The sequence below is a fragment of the Neodiprion fabricii genome, chromosome 2 (assembly GCF_021155785.1).
Source record: "Neodiprion fabricii isolate iyNeoFabr1 chromosome 2, iyNeoFabr1.1, whole genome shotgun sequence".
Taxonomy (NCBI): domain Eukaryota; kingdom Metazoa; phylum Arthropoda; class Insecta; order Hymenoptera; family Diprionidae; genus Neodiprion; species Neodiprion fabricii.
Genome location: NC_060240.1, coordinates 14,215,045 through 14,235,806, shown reverse-complemented (window position 1 = coordinate 14,235,806; position 20,762 = coordinate 14,215,045). Strand labels below are relative to the sequence as shown.

The 20,762-nt window shown below is 38.5% G+C and overlaps 2 protein-coding genes across 3 annotated transcripts in view; both read right to left on the bottom strand.

The window, feature by feature from the left end:
* Positions 1 to 16,363, bottom strand: part of LOC124174937 (somatomedin-B and thrombospondin type-1 domain-containing protein-like) — a 35,189-nt gene extending 18,826 nt beyond the window's left edge. The window contains exon 1 of the mRNA XM_046554598.1: positions 15,512 to 16,363. Coding sequence (XP_046410554.1) covers positions 15,512 to 15,788 — 277 coding nt within the window. The 5' untranslated portion in view covers positions 15,789 to 16,363. The remainder of the gene's footprint in view (positions 1 to 15,511) is intronic.
* A 1,167-nt stretch (positions 16,364 to 17,530) lies between these two features.
* On the bottom strand, positions 17,531 to 20,715 carry LOC124174938 (non-structural maintenance of chromosomes element 1 homolog). Of its 2 annotated transcripts, XM_046554600.1 has the most exons (7): positions 20,594 to 20,715; positions 19,827 to 20,034; positions 19,585 to 19,729; positions 18,901 to 19,096; positions 18,109 to 18,225; positions 17,910 to 18,033; positions 17,531 to 17,775 (listed from the first exon to the last, which is right to left on the bottom strand). In XM_046554600.1, exons 2-7 carry the CDS (start codon positions 19,924 to 19,926, stop codon positions 17,660 to 17,662), a joined length of 798 nt encoding a protein of 265 aa, XP_046410556.1. In that variant the 5' UTR covers positions 19,927 to 20,034; positions 20,594 to 20,715; the 3' UTR covers positions 17,531 to 17,659. The 2 variants fall into 2 exon arrangements, with proteins under 2 accessions (XP_046410556.1, XP_046410555.1); XM_046554599.1 differs by lacking the exon at positions 20,594 to 20,715 and having other exon boundaries at positions 19,827 to 20,093.
* Between the last annotated feature and the right edge of the window lie 47 nt (positions 20,716 to 20,762).

Sequence of the window (20,762 nt, the reverse complement as noted above, 5' to 3'; positions counted from 1 at the left end):
GTTTTTAATGTAACTGATTACGAATTTAAACAAACAATTTCAGAGTCTAAAATGGCGGACCCAATACGGCAGACGAAAATCCAAGAACTTAATTGATTCGAGTGAAGACGAGTATGGGGAATTCCTGAGGTCTATGATTCCGAATCTGAAGTAAAATCTAAAAAATATTTTCTAAAAAACAATTCGAAATAGCTGACTTTGGATCCGTTCCGCTGAAAACCTTACATTTTCGTCTACCACAGTGGATTAGCTATTTCGAACTCCGAAATTCTGAGTTCAGATTCGTAATAAATGATCTCGAAAACTTCTGATTTAAAATTTTTATGTCAATCTGAGATAAGGACATATGTAAGTCCAAAATGGGTAAATAGCCACATTAATTGTCACGTCATAGATTCAATATGTGCGACAAAGAAACTTCACTTCTACCATGCTATCCTTATTTCGCATTTACAACACCGCAACGAGCTTACTACTCGCGAGTTACGGACACCCTGTACGGGTTAAGATTCTATAGACGCAGAAATGCAATCGAGGATATAAAGTCGGATATTTATAGAATCGAATATGTAATCTTTTGGCTTTAGTGCCGACACAGTGTCGTTCGCGCGGCAGAAGTTGGATGTTTTATTCAGAAGGAGCAGACGAAATTTAGGGTTATCCTCGCGGCGAGAGTGAAACCAGCCAGCGGGAAGAAGGAGCGGGGGATCAGAAACGAAGGAGTTGCCACTGCATGCGAGAGACTCGAAAGAATTGATTTCGTACGAGTGATTTTACGAGTTCGATCCTCAAGTTTAGGTGCGCCACGCACCAGCGTACGAACTTCCAGCATCCCATTCCAGTCCTCGTCCCTGCGTCCTTCGAGCGTCCTTTGCGACAGACAGACCGCCGATTTCGAAGCTTTGGAACCGGGGCGCCCTGACAGCTGTCCTTGTCAATGCCCCTAATCGCGGTCTGTTTCTTTGGAGAGCCGCATTTTTCACGTATCCTTACTGCGTGGAGTTTGTTTTTCTTAAATTAGCAATCGCCGAGGGGCTTAGACCCGCGCCGGGACGACAAAAGCCACGGCCGGTGGAGAGGAAAAAATCAGGAGATAAATTTGAAGGTCGGGTCTCGCCTGCCTCGAGCGTAAGAAAAGGAAGCTAAAGTCGTGTGCGGTGAGGAACGTTACCCGGCCACGTAGAGCCAGAAGTAATTACCGAATATCGACCAACGCATGGTTCGGTGAACCCCGAGAGTGCAAATTGAGTCTGACCTATACCACCTCGTATTCCAATCAAAACCTGATGAAAATCTACTAGGATTACGGATTCCAGGTTCACATGCATACAAAAAGTACACGCAGCGCGAGTTTGTTGATTAAAAATTTAACGGCGTCGCTGGCTATTAGGAGAAAAAAAATTTCGAATTTCGATAGTTGTGGAAAAAAGCGTTCGAACTTTATATGCGAACAGCCGTATTGTCCCTAGAGCATTCGCTTCGGTAGCACCAATTTACATGTATTGAAACTGACTCAACTTTGTTTTAAAAAGGATTACCTTGAACGAATAAATTTGGTTCATGTCGCGTTGAACGTGCACGAAAAAATACGTCCGGTCGAGAGTTATAAGCACAGAGTTATAAAGTTTCCTACCAGCAACCGTGAGACTTTTTGCAAAGCTCCGCGAGCGGATGTTCGGTTTGTTCCTACGCATCTCGGAGCCTAGTTGAGACTCGGGGGCGGAATTGTTTATCGGTAATTCCGGGCACGTTGCCTCGCCGCGGTCAAGTTCCGCTTTGGCTTCCCTCGCCGAAAAAACAACCGCAAAACAACGTCCGGGAATGAAAAAATACATTCAAATTGATGCAAGATGACGCATTGTATGCTAATATGTTGAGAGGAAAAACTTTTGTCTAGACACTGTGGCGCCGCGATACGTCTTGGGGTGTCATTGCAAGCCCATTATACGCCTAACAATAAGCATTGCCCGACAGACTCTTGTATGAGCTGGCAGACCGTCGGTTGTTCGGACTTGAAGATAAGACTCGCCTTCTGAAACTCCACGAGCGGAAGGCTTTCCACACGCGACGTTTTAATTAAAAGATATTAATTAAGGCTGCAGAGTAGCGAGGTGCGAAGTAGGTGCGAAACTACAGTTATACAATACGGTGTTATCCGATGTAAATACGTGTCACGTGCGAACGTGCTGATATACGTACATACACATTAAGGGTATGCGATAGTCCTGTTTTAGCGGCCGAGTTATCTGATTCTCATTTTTCGTCATTATTAGTCAACCAATGAATGGAATTTGCTGAAAATTTGGCAGGGCGTTACTTTTTCATAGTAGAATTGGCAAAATTTATTAATATCCGAAAACAAAAACTGTCGGAAAAATGTGTGGTTTTTGTCGCGTTTTATTATTTTAGAAATTTCTAGATTTTTGAGGGAACGATATTATCGCGAATTATAACAGTGCAGGTACTGATATTTTACAAAATCAAAGGACTGTACGTGATTCAGCTACTCCAGTCACTGGTTTTCACTATGAAAGCGCCATCGTGCCATCTATAACCGAAAGAGCTTATCCACTGCAGATTGGAGATGGTGTGTGTGCATACCGTGGAACTTATAGTAGTGTTTGCTCTGGAGGAGACGAGGTTAAGTGCTCTGGATTGTTAGCACAAGATGGCAGGTATGTACGTACAGGGAAGCCACAACAATCAAAACCGTCGCTCACCACTTATCTCAAAGGATATATTTTCGAAGAAGAGACATCGCGGAAGACGTATCGGATTACTGTCCCGATGGTGTTCAGAATTCGTAGAACAAATATACTTCGTAATAATGTGTCTGTAACATTTCATCACTCTGAGTTGTCGTGCCTTCCTATCGTTTTTGCTAAAAGAAACAAGGAAGCAAAGACAAATTGAACCAATTCAGAAGAGAATTCAATTTCGCTAAACGAATCTTGTGGCTCGATCTCACAAAACTTACGAGCTGCTATACGAGTCAGGCATTTACATATTTATAAACCCATTATGCATATTACTATTCCGGGACATAAATTGGCATCCAAAAAAATCTCTGTCGACCAAGAGCTTTTAATTATTCAAACCACGCGGGGCCGTATAAAATTGAAGATTGCTAAGTATAGCTATTCAGAGACGTATAAGGAATTAATTTGCATTCGAACAACAAATCAATCATATACACAGTACACAAATTTATAATCCTTGAATATTCGAATAGAAAAATACGTGTCAAGTTGTTGTCAATTTAAGGCTGTAGGCGAACTGAAGGCACAAGAACACAAACTGCACAAACCTTTGAAGAATAACTATTAGTCCAGGCAAAGCGTGATTTCGCTGAGAATTTTGGGTAGAACGCTATTTTTTTTTTTCACTCCCTGGGGGGGTCGGCCATGAGTGTGAAACTCAGTTTCCGGGTCTGGAAGGGTAGGCAAACGGCCGCCATCTTGAAATTAAGGGTGTGATTAGTTTTTTCAATTTACCTCCGTAACCGTGGGGCTGACAAAAATTTTGTGGAGAGCTTTTTTGTAATTGATACAATTATCCATAACTTTTTCCTATAACTTTTTGCGCTGATGTTAATAATAAAAAAATTCAGTCAATTCAAATTAATTAAGTAAAAAATAATTAAATATAAAAGTCACGCAAAAAGGTTAGATGCATTTTTATTGTCAGATTTCAAATTAATTAATAATCTTGTCTCAAAGTTTTCTATTCCCTAATTTTTCATCGTTTATTGTTTATAATTTTTTTATTATTAACATTAGCGCAAAAAGTTATAGGAAAAAGTTATGGGTAATTATATCAACTACAAAAAAGCTCTCTACAAAATTTTTGTCAGCCTCACGGTTACGGAGGTAAATTGAAAAAACCAATCACACCCTTAATTTCAAGATGGCGGCCGTTCGCCTACCCTTCCAGACCCGAAAACTGAGTTTCGAACTCATGACCGACCCCCCCAGGGAATGAAAAAAAAAAATAGCGTTCTACCCAAAATTCTCACGAGCCTATTTTTGAGCACGCTTTGCCTGTACTATATGTATCGTGGCGTCGTTGCAAGTCAAGAGATCGTTGATATGCAAGCACGCTGCTCCACCCTTCAACGTTCTTACAAAGTATATATGTAACTATAACTCTAGAAGGGCTAAGACATGCTTTCTTCAAGTACTGCGGTTCGCCCCAATTAGTAGTTGACAATTAACGAAGGTGCTACCGCAGCCCGTACTACATACATCATTTTAACGATGTCAAACAGAAACAGGATACAAATGTGTTGGCATGTGCATTTTAATGCATCATACCTATAAGACACCGCATACACATAATAATCATATTCCTTTCGCCCTGTAATTATAACTCCACGAGTTCACGTTCTCAGCTTTGTGAATTGAAAAACTGTTGTACCATATAAACGTGAAAATGAACATAACTCGTCATCGACCAATTCTGTAGTGATTTGAGATTGAGTCGCCAGTCTGATTTCAAATAAATTCGGCCTACAATAATGTACATACCGTGTGTCCTAACCCACCGAACCTAACCTAGTCTAACCTAACTCGGGTGTGTAAAATTTATGTCGAAGCATTTGTACGAAATGAAAATGAATAGAGACAAGGCATGCAGCCCTACTGTCGAGTAAAGCGATCGAGTATGCAAATATGAATAATGTCTTCCTTTGAAAGTGAATATTTACATGGCTGTAGCTTCTATTGTGCGTGCTACAGCAAATATGTGTTCAAGGAGCATACCCCTTGATTTACCTATTAAACACCAGCATCCTCCGTCACGGCTGCACCCGTAATATCTCGATGTATAATTTGAAGTTATGTACGGCCATCATTAAAACAAAGAAACTCGAGTTTGTATACTCGACAAGTCAATTTGCTCGTGGGAACAACTTTTAAGCTGCCGCCACCTGTCGGAGGATCCCAAATCTAGGCGCGCCACCGCAGAACGCCTTTAATCGTTCCTACGCCGTTGAAAATTAGTTCCCTTTGGGTACCATTTTTTCGCATCCTTGATAAGGAATCTTTAATGTATACGTCCTGTGATAATTTCAAGGTAGTACAGATGCCTCTGTTGAAATGTCATGAAAATCGGTCCAGTATTTCATACTATCGATAACAAACAAACGAACACTCTCTGTCCATAATTATAGTAATGTGGAAGTAAATGTGGATGTAGATACATATTGAGTCTAGATCAGCACACTTTAGGCCAAGATGTGGATAACCAAAGACAAGAACGAGAAGTGCAGTCCTCCAAGGACAATTGTAATGTGTGAAAATGAGAAAGTTGTCTCCACTAGACTGTAAATACACCGTGTACGGAGCTTTCGGCTTTCGGTGAAGAAATAGGCATGGATCGCAGCAGCATGCGAGGTATTAGCTTTCAGGTACGAAATATTCAGCACGGATATGAAGCTTAAACGAGTTTTATTGGCCCGGTGCGGATTGTGGGCGAGATAAGAACACAGAACGAACGAACCGAGCGTTTCGGCAAGTGGGTGGAAGCTGGATGGAAGGTGGAGGGTAGAGGGTGGAGGATGGAGGATGGATCCGAAAACGCCTCCTCAGTTATCCATTAGCATAACCGGCCTTGCGGGTCCTTCTGTGCCGAGGAAATCCTGCGCCAAGAGATCGGAAGGCAGAACTTTCAAGAGTGGGCGAACGCCACCTCAGCTTTCAGGAGTGAGGAGGGATGTAGTCTGTGGCTTATAACTATACGATTGAGATTGAGATTGCGAAATTTTCACCGAGTAAAAACTGCGCATCCGCAACAGCACAGTACGGGGTGGGAAAACTAATCTTTGAATTTATGCACGCAATCGTTGCCGGCATCCAGCGCGTACGTATATATTATATATAATAAAAATGATAAATTATGATCAAGTCTCGCAGGTATATGTTTTATAGCGGCTGTACGTCCCACGCAACATCGCGTATATTTACCACAACGGGCGTTGTACTCGTACCTTCCTGCCAACCTACACACGAAATGTGGGTGGGTGCTGCGGGAATTACTTCCACGTTAGCAAGATATTACGAAATAATTGTCGACCGATTGCGCGGCATAATAAACATCCGCTTGAATTTATACACAAGCGCACGCACACTTACAGATGGAAAGGGGAAACTGGGGGGTGGAGGATTACGGTTATCTGTACCGCTTCGCGGTTTTAATCACACTTTCGCTCCGACAGATTAAAATTATCCAGAAATTACTCCGACATTTTCACCCCTGCAGAAGAGCCTGCAGCCAGCTACGAGGAAGAAAGGGTCGACGAGGAGCATCAGGAAGAACAATTGGCTGAAGCACGTTCGAGTTCTCAAACGAGGCTGTTTTCGACCGTTATGATTGTACATGTCGTTAAGCTAGCATGCCGAGTGGAGAGCGAATTTCAGTCCGTGATTACAATACGTTTCATCGGATTCTAATTCTCGTCGCAGAAGATCAGAGGAAGACAGAAAAAAAATCTGCGCGAAAAACGGCTTGTTTTAGTAAAGTGACATTCGTCGTTTGATTCAACTAAATGCTATAGTCAAATGCGGCTAACACAATACTTACTTCAACAAAATACTTTTGTCATACGAAATACTTGTGACAAACTTAATATAGAATTGATTCAAGGTCTTTGAATGATCATGCTGACTATCAATTTATTCAAGATAAAATGAAATGACTAAAAATTTGATTGAACACACCTCAATCATTTTGTTTTGAAAATATAAAATTGTTGTATAAAAACAAATTTAGTTTATTTTATAATTCAGGTTTTTTTGAGTCAAGACAGTTCAATGATTGGTTCACGTAATAAAATCTGTAGTTACAAAAATCTTTTACATTGATTGAACATTAGAGTTATTCAAGGGCAGAAAATGTATTCTTCGAATCATATCATTTAAAATTCTGTTGACTGAAAATTCTGTGAGATTTACCGAATATTTACTGGTAAAACCTGAAAACTTAGTTTTTACTACGTAGAAGTATAAATTGAATACTTGTCAATAATCTTGCTTAGTTGTCCTCAGTATCAATTTCAATGATTCAAAACTTGGTATTATGCTTTCCTCGTTTGTAATAGGTCTGTTGACAAATCCGTCTTACGTTATTCGTATCTAACTTCCTAGCCGGTTTTATAACTATCTCTGAAGCTATTTCCATAGCGAGAAAGTTCACCGCCTAGTAGCCGTTTATAGTACTAGTATACCGATTCTTACAGTAAATATAGTCTCTACTTGTTTCAAAGCATGTAGTGTTTCTTTTACCTCGTAAACAAATTAGTGCAACTGATTCAACTAGTTATGCTTAACAAGCCCCGGTTAGATCATCAAAGTATGGTATTCAGTCGATGTAAATTTTTTTTTGGCTAGATTCATGTACTTGTTTTATTTGAAGTACCTAATGGTTTCTGTCGAAGAACATGCGACTTGGAGGAACGATACATAAACTTCAAATGATGTGATGTTTAGTTCACTCAATTTCGGAAAAACATCAAAAGGTTCACTCAAATCAATACTTCACTCGATCGCGACAAGAACGGCTTTTGCTGAATCAAGGAATTCCCTTGACTGAATCATTTTGCCAAACTAACTAAATCTAAATCGTTGTATTGAAGCCATCGTATTTGGAGCAAATACGGGATACTAGATGGAAGAGAATGGAATCCAACAAAATATATTTTGATGGCTAAAGAATTTCTTTCCCTCCGTGTGTAAACGTGTATAATGTTGCAAATAAAAAGCGCCGCGTACGCACGATTGCCTGCACAAGAAAGGAGTTGGGTATTAATTAAGATATTTTACGATCGAACCGCGTGACTACAACTCCGAGTTGACGATCCTCCCGCTCCACCGTTCTCTTATTTCGACAAAAAAAAAAAAAAAAAAACAATGGAATCTCTGCCCCAATGAATATCAAGCTAACCAAATGCTAAAGTACTTTGTCACGAATTACACCTCGAGACATTGTATGACAAAAGGACGACTGACTTTATTTACATAAAATTTCCATCGACCGGAAAGGTCGATGCTGCTTTCGACAAGCGCCTCTCTTGAAACGAATCTGTGCTTATATCTAAAGTGCAACTCAGAAGTACAGGTATGTATGCTTACATGTTTCGACAAGCTAAATTGTGTTTCTAGCTATAAATAAATTTCGTCGTATAGCATATTATACAACCCACCGGAGTTTCTACCAACTCAACAAACAGAAAAAAGGTAACGAACTATTTTGAACACGAAACAATAATATTTAATTAACAATCTTTTCTAAACACAAAAAATTTTCGTATCAAAATCCGAAATATTCCATTGCGGTTGTATAATCTGACGATACGGTAGGACATGGTAAAATTATTTTATAAAGATTGGAAAATAATTTTTCAATTGTCATTAAAAAAATAATCGTTTAAAGATAATTTACGTTACACAAATTAAATGCAATACCAAACAACAACGAATGAACATGCCATTGTTATCCCCACGTTCGTTTAAAATAGTTTCCAATCGCTGCGATGAGTGCTGTAAAAAGTACTGCTAAGAATCAAAAATGTCTTGCCGTATTTTCTCAGTTGCACTTCCTTCGATTTTCTAGTGCAGTTTTTTCATTTTCTGAGACATCGATTGGTCGATAAAAATAGCGAAAAATTTACTCTCAGACACGAAGTTTTTGGATCCGAAAAATTATTAAGAAACACTAAAACCTACCTTTAACAGATTTTGAACATTCCTAAACTTAGGTTTTGTATATTATGTCATGCAGACGCATTTTTCGAAAGAAAATGATCGCAAATGGGTTTTTTTCTGTCTTTAAGCTTGACAGACGTGATTTAAAAAAAATAATAAACGCTTATCTGAAATGCATTTTCACTAGCCAAAGAATGGAGATCCATTTGGAATGTGAAAAAAAAATACAATTCGCTACCGATTGTAAGTTGTATAAATTATATGACCATTCCATTTAGCTATATCTTCCAAATAAAGTACTGCCCCCCCCCCTCACCCCTCTTATCCTTGGATAAAAAATCATTTCTAATTTATAACAACAAATCTCTTACATTCTCGAGCTCCTTTGTTTCTTTCCATCCTGTAGAATCAATTCCGGCTTGTTTTTCTGTTCGTTTGTTTTTTCGTGGAGAAGATATATTATGGAGCAAGATGGTGATTAATTATTACGACACACCTTAGTTCTGCAAAATGTTTTCTCCCGATACTCGGAAAACAATATGGTTACTTGATCCTGCGTTTCTTCCAGCCTCCACCAGTATAATAATAATAAATAATATACTGTTTTGCCGACCAACTTAAACCCCTCACTCGAGGACTAAGGTAAAGCGAGTGTTCATCATGGCGCAGAGGTTCACAAGTAAAAAAGAAAAAGTATAATTAACGAAAACCGAAGTTCTGAAATCAGGTCTTTTCAGCAGGTAGTCAAAGGATCAAAGGTACGGAGTAACCGATATCTTTGAAAAACGTTTAAAACAGCTTTAAGCTATCGTCAACTTTATTACATTGTTACTCTTTATGCGAAAGATGAAAGAAGTAATCCTTGCAAAAGACACACCCTTCGACAGGATCACAAAATGGGTGGATCTCAACTCAACCACTCCAGCTTTTGCACGGTGGCATAAATGGCTGTAATATATGCAAGGCCGATCCACCAACTTTCCACGAACTTTTTAGAGTGAAAATCTCGATTTGGTTACGGTTCTACAAGGTGCACATTTAGTATACATAGGGTTGTATATTTGTACAAGGACTTGGGCACATTATATTAGCACATTTTAGAATTTAACCTTCATCTTCAAAATCAGAAAATACAATATGACCCAATCTAGTTTTTCTGATTTTTCGGGAACATAAAATTCGTTTTCAAGTAGACCCTCAGAAACGGTCAAAAACATTGTGTTTTGACATTTTCAGTTCTGTATGTGCGAAGTGGATGAAGATGAATGGGTTTCATTATTTTGCTTGAAAAAGAAGACTTTTTGCAATACATCCTGAAATCCTCACAGAAATCCTCAGTGATGAAAATGGGATCATAATTAGATTATATGGTAGAAATTCCAGAAATGTAGAACATACTCAGACAATCCTAAATCCCTGGAATATCGGGTAGGCATTTAATCATGATCTTATTTTTAGCCCACTCTAAAATCTCCAGGATATACGCCAAAATGTACATTTTTCACACAAAATAATGAAAATAGATTATTCTTACCTCCCTCGCAAACACAGGACGGGCAATGTTAAAAAAACGTGTTTTTGTGACAGTTTCTGAAGATCTACCTCAGAATGGATTTCATTTTCAGTTTGATCACACTTTTCGCACAAAAAAAAGCAGAGTATAGTTAATATTATTTTTTTCCACAGCAAGAAGTGCTGAATATTCGAAAACACAAGTTCAATTCGAAAACATGACAAAATTGATCCACGTGTTTCTTTTAAATGATAATACCTAGAAGCCTAAAAATTGAAGAACATTTCCAGCGTACACGCATTAGAAAATAACCTCATGATGTCAAAGTCTGGTTGTCAGCGCCATCTTATCACCACATAACCTAAGTTTTTAACTTTAACGAAGGCAAATTGTAGTTCTTGGGGTTTCAAATTACTCATGTCACACAAAATAATTAAACGTAATCAATAATATATCTGTTATACCATCCACGCGCGAAAAAATACGGTCTACGGTCAGCAGTCAGCCTGATTGAATTGGTTCGATTTTTTTCCGCCAGATGCCTCATTGCAAAATAACAATCCCAATAACACATCCAAATTGAAGTCACATCAAAATTTCACCCTAAAAGCTGACCGAAAGTTGGTATATCAGCTCATATAATAAATTGTGTAATATAGGTTGACAATCTGTGGGAATGTATCATATTTTAACGTGGTATATGTGAGTTCGAAGAACCGACTCCCCTCCGTCGCCTACAGGATGTTTGGCAGGAGGTGCGTATGCCGCGAAGGGATGGGGAATATCCCAGCAAGATACACACTAACCACGCGAGCCTCGCTGCAGTTGAACAACGTCTATAAATTTTCGTTTAACTCCGGCGAGGCCCGCTACGCGTGCAGGCAGCGTATGGCCAATAAAGATCTTTCAGAAAATTTATTCGGAAGTTAGCCAGGCGAGGCCACGAATCTCTCGAGTTCACCGATCTCATCTCAGGGAACGCCAAGCATCGCACTTGATGCAGCTGGAACGAAGCTGAGAAAGAATTTTACGGTATCCAACATTTCTACGCCGCATTAATTAAATCCAAGTTTTACATATGGGGCATTCCACGTGTATAATAGTAGGACCTGATCAAAACCCTGACCCTTCTAATACCGGTTGAGACTTTGTAAAAATATTTTTTTAGTTGATAAATGTGTGTCTTATGTTCTTTTGTTGTACATTTGTATTCGAAGATGTTTAGACGTTTGTATAACCGATATAATATACCGAGAGCTGTGCTTGAAAGACTTGCTCGTAACGCGCTTGATTCAACTTGCTTAATTTTGATTGGCTGACATCCGTGCTACCGCCTGAAGCAAATCTTCGCTGACAAGAATAAATTCCCTAGAATCGACTGGTTGACAAGTGACAGTCAACCATAACCTCTCGCCTGTTAAGGAGGTTCATTACTTTTGGCCAACATATACCGTAACGTTGAAATTGTCATGTCATCGTATATTATCTAACCATTCAATGCCTTTACTTGAATATTTTTAGAATTTCTCACTTCACTGTTTTTGAGAAATCAATTTTGGAATTTGCTTCTTACAGACGTAGAGTTATGGGGAGCCGATGAGATTAGTATGAAATCTATTTTACCGCGCGACTGCTGCGAAAGATTTCATACCTATCATGCTGGGAACATTTTTACGAAGTTGGCTACCCTTAAAAACTAGACCGGTTGCTATTGTCGAGCAGATTCTTTCATGAAGAACTCTCGGTATATGCAAAAATTGACAATGCCTGAGTTTGAATTGAATGGTACTCAAGAACTGGAAAAAAAAAGTTAGGTACATAAAAGTTTCACTTTTGAGTGAATTTTGAAGTTGCGATATGCAAGAAAATATGGCAGTCGTTGAAAGTTGAGCAATGAAATCTTGGATTCTTAGATTTTTACATCATACGAACCGTTTCAGTTTAAAAGCTCTGATTTTTTCTGTCGTGATTTTCGCAAAAACTATCTGATCGCGTCGTTTAATCTGCGTCAAATCATATAGCTCTAAAATATGGATATTAATTCATAATATTGTAAAATTTTATTATGTATTTAATCGACTACTGTGTGAAATTATAGCAGAAAATTCGAGACGAACGAGTTATCTCGCGAAATGTGTGAAGAGCAATTCATTTCACCCGCTTTATAAATTATGTGTATATAATGGTACTACTGAGAGCAATAATAACTAATTATTAAATTACCTGAATTTGCTCATTTAAATATTCGGTTTAAATATTATAATATTTCTAATTTCCGTAAAAAATTACGATCGAAACAAATTCATAGTTCCCGAACTGAACATCGCCCTATTATGAAATTTACACACATTTTTCGAAACTAATAAAGAAGTATTTTCTAAAATTCAGTTCAGTAAAAAATGACGTATCATGGTTTTGGAGATATCTAAGAACTAAGGATTCTTAGATTTTTTTTACCAACTTTCAGGCGCCTCCATATGTTTTTTCTATAATGCAACTTGAAAATTTACTTCAAACGGATACTTTTTTGCATTCAACTTTAATTCGTACGATGTAGAGTTTTCAAGAATTACTTAATTCAAAGCTAAACGCTATACTCCTTTTTCGTAGATACATATACAAGGCGGTTCAGTATGCGGGGACCACCAGACACTGACGGATCGCTTGCAAAAAAATAAGACTAAAATTACTGTTGAGAATTTTTTTTTGTTTTAAGCAAGGAATTTTGAGTTAGAGCCGATTGAATTCACCAATCAGGGCGCAGATGGAAGACCGCTGTCGGGCGTGCGAGTCTAGCGTAAACGAACTAAAGGGTACCGTTTCTGCAAGTTAAATTCTGCAAGTTCCAATGCCTACAAGTTCATTTCTGCAAGTGGCGATCCTACAAGTTCGTTTCTCATATATTTAATTGTCAATTTCGTACATTTCGATTTAACTTAATTTAATTAAAATTATTTGACGGCCACTTGTATTATATTTTTGCAATGAATCCGTTAGTGCCCAGTGATCCGCGCTTACTGAGCCACCCTGTATTATCGGCTGATAATGTCTAAAATCTTCAAATGAAAATTTACAAAAAATGAACTCATATTCTTAAGAATTTATAAAAAACATTTCACAAAGCTCGAACTGGTTTTGGTCAAGTTGAGTGTAACCATTTTCCCGCTTGAGTCATATGCAAGTCTCACCTTAACAGACGTTTAACAGGCTTGGTTGTGTTTTTGAAATTTTCAAATAGACATCAGTCTCGTACCAAACGAACCGAAACTGAAGGGATAAGCAAATCAAAGGTAGACAAAACCTTCTCAAACAAAGACCTCCACTTAGCAAGGTGACCCTAACCGCCGTTAAAAAGGGGAAATGCAAAGTGAGTGTGGCTTTCCGAAGGCATGAGGTACTTTAACGGGCCCGGGTTTTGCTTCGCTCTACTTACTCTGACCCGCAGCTGATAAAAATAATGGTATACATGCCATCTTGAAACAAAGTAGACCCCGCAGGGTTTACGAACGAGGGTGGAATACCTAGTAATGACAGGGCGCCACTTAAGTTGCGCAAACTTAGGAGATTATGCAGAAATACATAAATTAGTATTTTATTTTATGACCATCAGAGTCGCAGACTTGCTGCACGTATACACGAGAGGAAAAGGAGACGAGCGTGACTCGAATTCACACTTATACATTATATATATACGTGTATATATATACACTTAATACACAAATTCCTACGCAAGTCGGTCATTTCGTATGATGTAAAAAGTATGTAGATAGTATAAATAAAATACGAATTTAGGTACACCTGAAGAATTTGAGACTGTCAAATGAGAGCTTGTTTCACTATAGCGCCTAAGTAAGGAATTCCAGCTTCAACTATATAAAATCGTTTCGTCCACGGAGGGAAAAAAGTGGGTTAAAACAAAGTTTTCCGGCACTGCAGCTGAGGGGCTTTATTCCAACAATAAACTAAACGTGCTGAAAACTGTCAGAGTTCTCTCTGTGGATGGTTTTTTCATGTCTCGAAAAGGTATACGTAACAAAGAACTCGGGTGTACATAAAATATACTGTTCATCCTCGCTCCATAATAACTTCTAAGTAGTAGAAGAAAAAAAAAACAACAACAAAAAAAAAAAAACTAAAGAAATGAGATTGCGTTATTCCGTCGGATGAAACCCTGTACGCACGGTTGTTAGCTGTATAAGTTTGCGTATAAAGAGCACCTCTTTACGGACCTAATCATACCTCTCTCTCCCTGAAATTCAACACGCAACAAGTAGACTTTGGGAGGTCGCCGGCGACGTTTCAAAGCTCATGCAACAACTGAAAGGACACAAAAAACACAAGGAGAATAATGAGAGTTGATAGGATCCAGAAGGGATGTGGATGGAATAGGCCTGCAAGAGGATTAAAAGTGCCTTTACCTGTTATATAATGAATCAATTGAATTAATGAGAAGGGCGAAATGTTTAGTCGTGGTGACTGGCAAATCCTTGACTATTTTCATTCTTTAGTACAACAGAAAACTGCAGTTTTAGCTAAAAAAAATAAATGAAAATCAGTTTTGTAACTGTATCCAGTAAAGATAGTAAGTGTTACTATTCTTGGCTATGATCATTGGTACTATGTTTTCTTGTAAGTATTGTGATAATGTGGTGTTGGTACGACCAACAGATTAATTTCAAGGCCAGATTCGACTAAAAAAATGTAGTAAACGAACCAAACAGACGTAACGTTGCTATTACCAGGAAACGTAGTACTGACAACTTACTGTAATCATACTAACAATGAATAGTTACGTGACCACATTTTCTTGTAATTTATTCTAACAATATTCCAAACCATTGCTGTCACGCTATCCATTTAATTAGAATTTTTCTCATGTACATTTACTAATCAATGTACCGTAACTCCGACCGAATTATTTGCAGCGGAAACATGGAATTATGAAAACGGGAAGAAGATTATAATATTACTGTACAAGAGATGTTACTGACGGTTGAAACGTGACATTGGACAGCAATGGAGAGAGTTTGCAATCTATGGTATTAGCTACTGTAACTGATCCACAAATAACAAAAGAAGAATGTATTATATTTTCAGTCTCTGTTTAAAAGAATTCAATCAAATTATGAAAATAATCGAGACATTCGATCATTCTTGGTATTGAAAAGTGTAAAAATGTTAGCGTTAATTACTACATACAGCAGGCTTTTGAGCTGAAGGGAAACGATTAAAGTATACTGCGTCAGGTTTGAATGGCGCTGCATTAGCAAGTGGTGTGTATATGAGGAGTTGTTCTCACCTCCGCAGGCTTCCTTGAAGTCATGACAACAATCGCCGAGCTTGATGCACGCATGGTCACAGTAGCAAGGCTTATCGGAAAGCACTTCGATTATCGCATTCGGCGAAGCCTTCTGCACGACGCAGGCAGAGTCTCTGCCAGGGCAACAGAGATTCGCTTCTCTACAGCTTCCGGCTGAAGTGAGATCCAGAATAGCGGCAAATGTCAGCCCCAGAAGCATAGCCGCGATACCGTGACTCGGTGTCATGTTTAGTACCGTTTTTTGAAAAATCTTCATTATACCCTTCGACGATAACAGAAGTCCCGATAATTAAATCGAATGTTCACATAAAACTTGAAAATTTACTCGCAGCTTTGAATAAAAAGAAGAAAGAACTAGAAACGATTTTGAATTTCTCAGCTGCCTCAATTATCCGCGTTGTATTAAATGAAACCTAAGATCATCATCACGAATGACTCACAAACATATATATATATGTATATATATATATATAACCCTATGCTGAGCACAACCTTATCACGTATATATAATATATGTATATTATATATAAATCATTTATTTATGCAGTTGATTTGATTAACTAACTATTGTGCCAGATTATCTTTGTCGGCTGAATCCTCGGGGTAGATTTATTATCTGCATTCGCGAGGTAGATGCGGCGAGGAAATTATGCGGCCTGTTGTAACGGAATGAGATCAGAAATGGTCCTATGATGAGACCAAGGCTGGACCAACAGAAGCCCACCGAAGGGCAACGAGGAGCAACCGGAGTCGAACTGTGGTGCAGCAGCGCGTGGACAAGCGTTAAGTTCGTTCTCCCCATAGAAACGCCCCACCAAGTCTCGACGTCACCCCGAGACCGACTGAGCGACTGCGGCGCCCGCACGACGGTCTCGACGCCGTCGACGGAGGCAACGGTAGGCATGCGCCCGTCGGCAGGCAAAGGTTTTCTGCTGCACGGTTAACTCGGGAATATCGCAAAAATGACACAGGAGATCAATTAAACATTAATGTTCTACACATTGATGATTGATCCGTCCGTTTCAAAGCGAACCTTATATTACTGATTTTTTCTTATATTCAAAAAATATTGTGGATATGGATAGTTGTTGCTATAATTTGTTATTATACATTGAATTAAAACAAAAAAGAACTTTCGGCTTGGTTGAACGTTTGGTCAAGTCGTTTGAAGGTTTTAGTGAGATTAGCGATTAACCGTAGACTTTGAATTACTTTTTTTTTAACAGATAAATAATTCGAAATAATAGTTTATTGAAACTAAGGATCAATCGAGTATACTTGAAATTTCAATTAATCAAACCTGATCAAAAATTCTAATCGTAAGGTCTTGAAGAGTAAATAATATTTGGTAAGGTATCGAAGAGCACTATAAACGGTGAACTTACAAGTTAAATGTTACACTAACGTATATTCCTTTAATATGAGAACTCGAGATAAGTAAATAATTGAGGTTTTGAAGCTAGATCAATTTAAATTTTAGATATGTACATGATTATTCGAAAAGACGATTGTTTATAGTCCAATGAATCGAAAAAACGACTAAATGAAAGTCGCTTAATCGATTAATCGCAAAAACCATTAATCGCACAGCCCTATCTGAAATGGAACGAATAAAATCAGAAATTCGTCTATTTGTGTACAGTATAACATCGTATAAATTACGTCCACTCCCAATAGTGCCGCTTCCCTCACTACCATACTACACTCCGACGCTTTCCGTATTCTATCTGAACAATGCCGCTGGTGGAATACACATATCCATACTTACTTCAATGATTCCTTAGTATATACGTATATGGGACACAAAAGTGCGAAAGTTACACTTTTTGCATGTTACTATTAAGAGGGTCGAGAACGAGCGTTTGTAATCAGAGTGGGGGAACCGAGATTCTGAGAAATGAATTCCCCTCACAGTCCGTGAGTGGCTCTGTAGAGAGGTTGCCCTGATTAGGTTTGGCATATATTTTTATTCTAAAATTAAGAAAATAACATTCTGGATACATACGTTACGAGGATTTATTACTTTTTATATTTTGTAAAGGTACATCATATACTGAACGCCGGAACCGAACAGCAGGTTCACAAGGAACAGGGTTTGATTAGACCATAGGTCTGCGGATATAATGATTACTTAGCGCTGTATTTCCTTTTTTTCGTAGGATTCGTCGTTCTTTTCTCACTATTTTCCGTCTCTACGCTCATTTCCGGAAAATCCAACACATGATCATTGTATGCATCAAAATCTGAGAATCATAGAACAAACATCAAAAGTCAGTCAAAAGACAGAATTTGAATAAATTCCTATGAATTGACAGGTCACAGTAAGGCAGTTTAATTTGATTATAAGCACACGATAGGCAGATAGTTTGTTTCGTACCGTTAATGTTGTCTGTGGACATGATAGTGTTGCAGCTGGGACACTTTGGTGGATTTTGGACTCTCGCACAATTAGCAAAACAAAGCATATGTAAAACGTTGTGACAGCAAATGCAGCGTTCACCCTATTTAATAATACATCAAAATTAGAAGATTTTGAAAATTGTAAAATATATTATTAAAAGGTTCAAAGTATTCACATGGAAGACCATTTGACGGCAAAGAGCGCAGGTTTTAAGAGCTTCTTCGGAGTAACTAGCTTTGAAGTACGGAATCAACTCTGCTATGCTGCGTACACCCATGTAAAATTTACCATGCTGTAAATATCCGTAAATTAGTAAACTCATATGGAACAATTGTAACTGATCCGAACAACTTTTTATTTCTGTCTCCATCCGATCAACATCCAAGCAATACTAGATATAGCTGGCATAGAATCATTAATTGTACACTTTCAAGTATTATTCAAAGCTTACAGTTATATTTATCGAAACTAATCAATATCGTAGGGCTGTTCATTAATAATTATAAGAATAGTAATAACAATAATAATAATTACTTCCAGTCCCGCAATACCGTTTCGGGTATGGCCCCATAAGCGGACAGTTTGTGTGGGATGAGGGAGGGATGGGTTACTGACCATTAATTATGCCTCTGCAGCCGTCTTAAAATGTTCATTAGAAACATCTGTGTTGGCACAGAAAGCAAGGAAAACTACCGAAAACTTTGCCCAAGTGTAGCCAGACCGAGTTCAAACTTCAGCTTGTCGATTGGGCGCCTAAATGACCTGACCCATCTTACAGTTTTTGCGAGCTGTCGCTTAGGTCCTCATCGACTAGCTAGTGGTTTGAACTCGGATTACATCGTTCGATAGTCTAGCACACTACACGTGAGATATGCAGTCTACATTACATCAAAAGTTGAAAAAACATAAAAGAAACATTCATCCTGGGCAATGATTATGAAGTCATCAAATTATTTAATTCTATTACCTCTTTCACAAACCACTTTTTCTCGACCATCTTTGCCAAGAAATCTTCGGCATCTGCTTTTGACATTTGAGTGTCGAGAGAAGAGCACAAATTCAAGCACGCAGTGCTAGGAGCACAACCATCGTCCGAAGTAATTATTTCAGATAAAATCTTTCTGAGCAGTTCCAGCTGTGCAGGTGAAAATTCATTCTGGAAGCTTAATTCAAGATTTTATTAACGCAATCTTTCTTTGACCGAAGGTTAATAAGGAGCACTTGATTTTTCTATTCAATTACAAACGAATTAACTCTCACAAATCACAAAAGGGAACATTATTACCATAGTGGAAGTAAATCGGGCTACTCATTTCTAGTAATTTTGATTTGATTGTTACTTTTACGTTAGGACTGCGCGCACAAACAGAAAAGACTGACTGTATGTAAATACTCGTGCAGCAAATGTCAAATCGATGAGTGTTTTAGATCTTGAGATTTCGAAACGCTAATGTGATATGCCAGAGTTCTTACTATTGGAATATGAAATTCGATTCAACGAGTCCCCTTCTCAAAATTTCCAAAGTTGTGCAGTGTCCTGCGATATAAATGGCAAAACAGGCAGCCTCGACAAACTGAACATTTACAGAGACAAGTTTCCCCACGTGTTAATCAGTTTGACATGACTATGGAATATACATATTATCAATACCTCGCAGTTTTATCAATCAACGTACTGATCAGAATCCAATACTTATGACCTGTCAGTTCACAGGTTACAAGTTTTATAGTCATGTTCAAAGGTTCCAGTTTAACATTGATTTGATGTATGTATGTCTGCGTGCTTTCGTTCTGTTCTGTAAATAAACGTAAATATTGCTGTTTGACTTCGACGGAAAGTGTTTGTATGTTAAAAAGTACGACTATTTGGATCACAGCTCAGGGGTAACTTACGAAATAACTTGACAATTAGTTCTCTCGCGTCGGCAGTGCTCACAGCTCCACGTTCCATTATCACTTGTAATAGCGCACGATGGTTATTGGTATACGACATGGTGAAGTTGATTGTATGCAATTTACTGTGATTAATCTATGCATGCTCTTTGAGTAACAATACGCCTGAAGCGGGAAGAAATCAAAACACCCGCAATCTCTGACTGTCCTAAAATCATGGATCACGATTGCCAATGATACCCTTCATCGTATCATTTGTATGACAGGCATGGGGGTAACAACAGCGTCCTACATTTACCAACTCGTTTGTAGGGGTTAAACCGTGATTATCGACGAGCTTGAAAATGCCGCCAGCTGGCTGTCGGGAATTTGATTACTCAAGCATATAGCGAGTCGGAAATTTGGCCATTCGGAAAGATGACGATTCGAGAATTTACTAGGTCCCTAAAACAAAGCAGCTTGTTGGTGTGGCTATTTTTCTGTCAGGCTGTACCCTGTGAAGGATGTATGTACCAAGTGTGTTTTCCGAACACGACCGTGGTTCCGATATTAGCTCCCGATGATATCAACAATCAGTTATCTCTCTGCGCTGCCCAGTTCATGAGTAGCTCTGCCTCTGTCCTAGGGAATTTTACCGCTAGTAGCTAATTTCGGAACGCACTCCAAATATGGCGATTCGCGAAAACGAGTAAGAACGCCCAGAATGATTCAAATGCTCTACTATTTACGGCTTAAAGTTCCATAAACAACGTTCGTAAAATACTCACCTATGATTTCTGACTTCACAGTGTATTCACGTATCTTTTTTGCAAATAATAAAGCGATATTTGTGATTCTACCATTATGATAAGAAATTATTACGCACCATAACCTCACGAACTTGCTGTCACAACAAAACTGTCACACTCGCACTTTATGCGAGCGATACAAAGACGC

What these genes read in the sequence shown, in the direction of transcription:
- LOC124174938 (XM_046554600.1), bottom strand. Translation starts at nt 19,926, where the DNA reads ATGTCGTATACCAATAACCATCGTGCGCTATTACAAGTGATAATGGAA. An exon ending in AAAAGTGGTTTGTGAAAGAG is followed by an intron (nt 18,226 to 18,900) that starts GTAATAGAATTA and finishes GGATATTTACAG; the next exon opens with CATGGTAAATTTTACATGGG. An exon ending in GTCCACAGACAACATTAACG is followed by an intron (nt 17,776 to 17,909) that starts GTACGAAACAAA and finishes TATGATTCTCAG; the next exon opens with ATTTTGATGCATACAATGAT.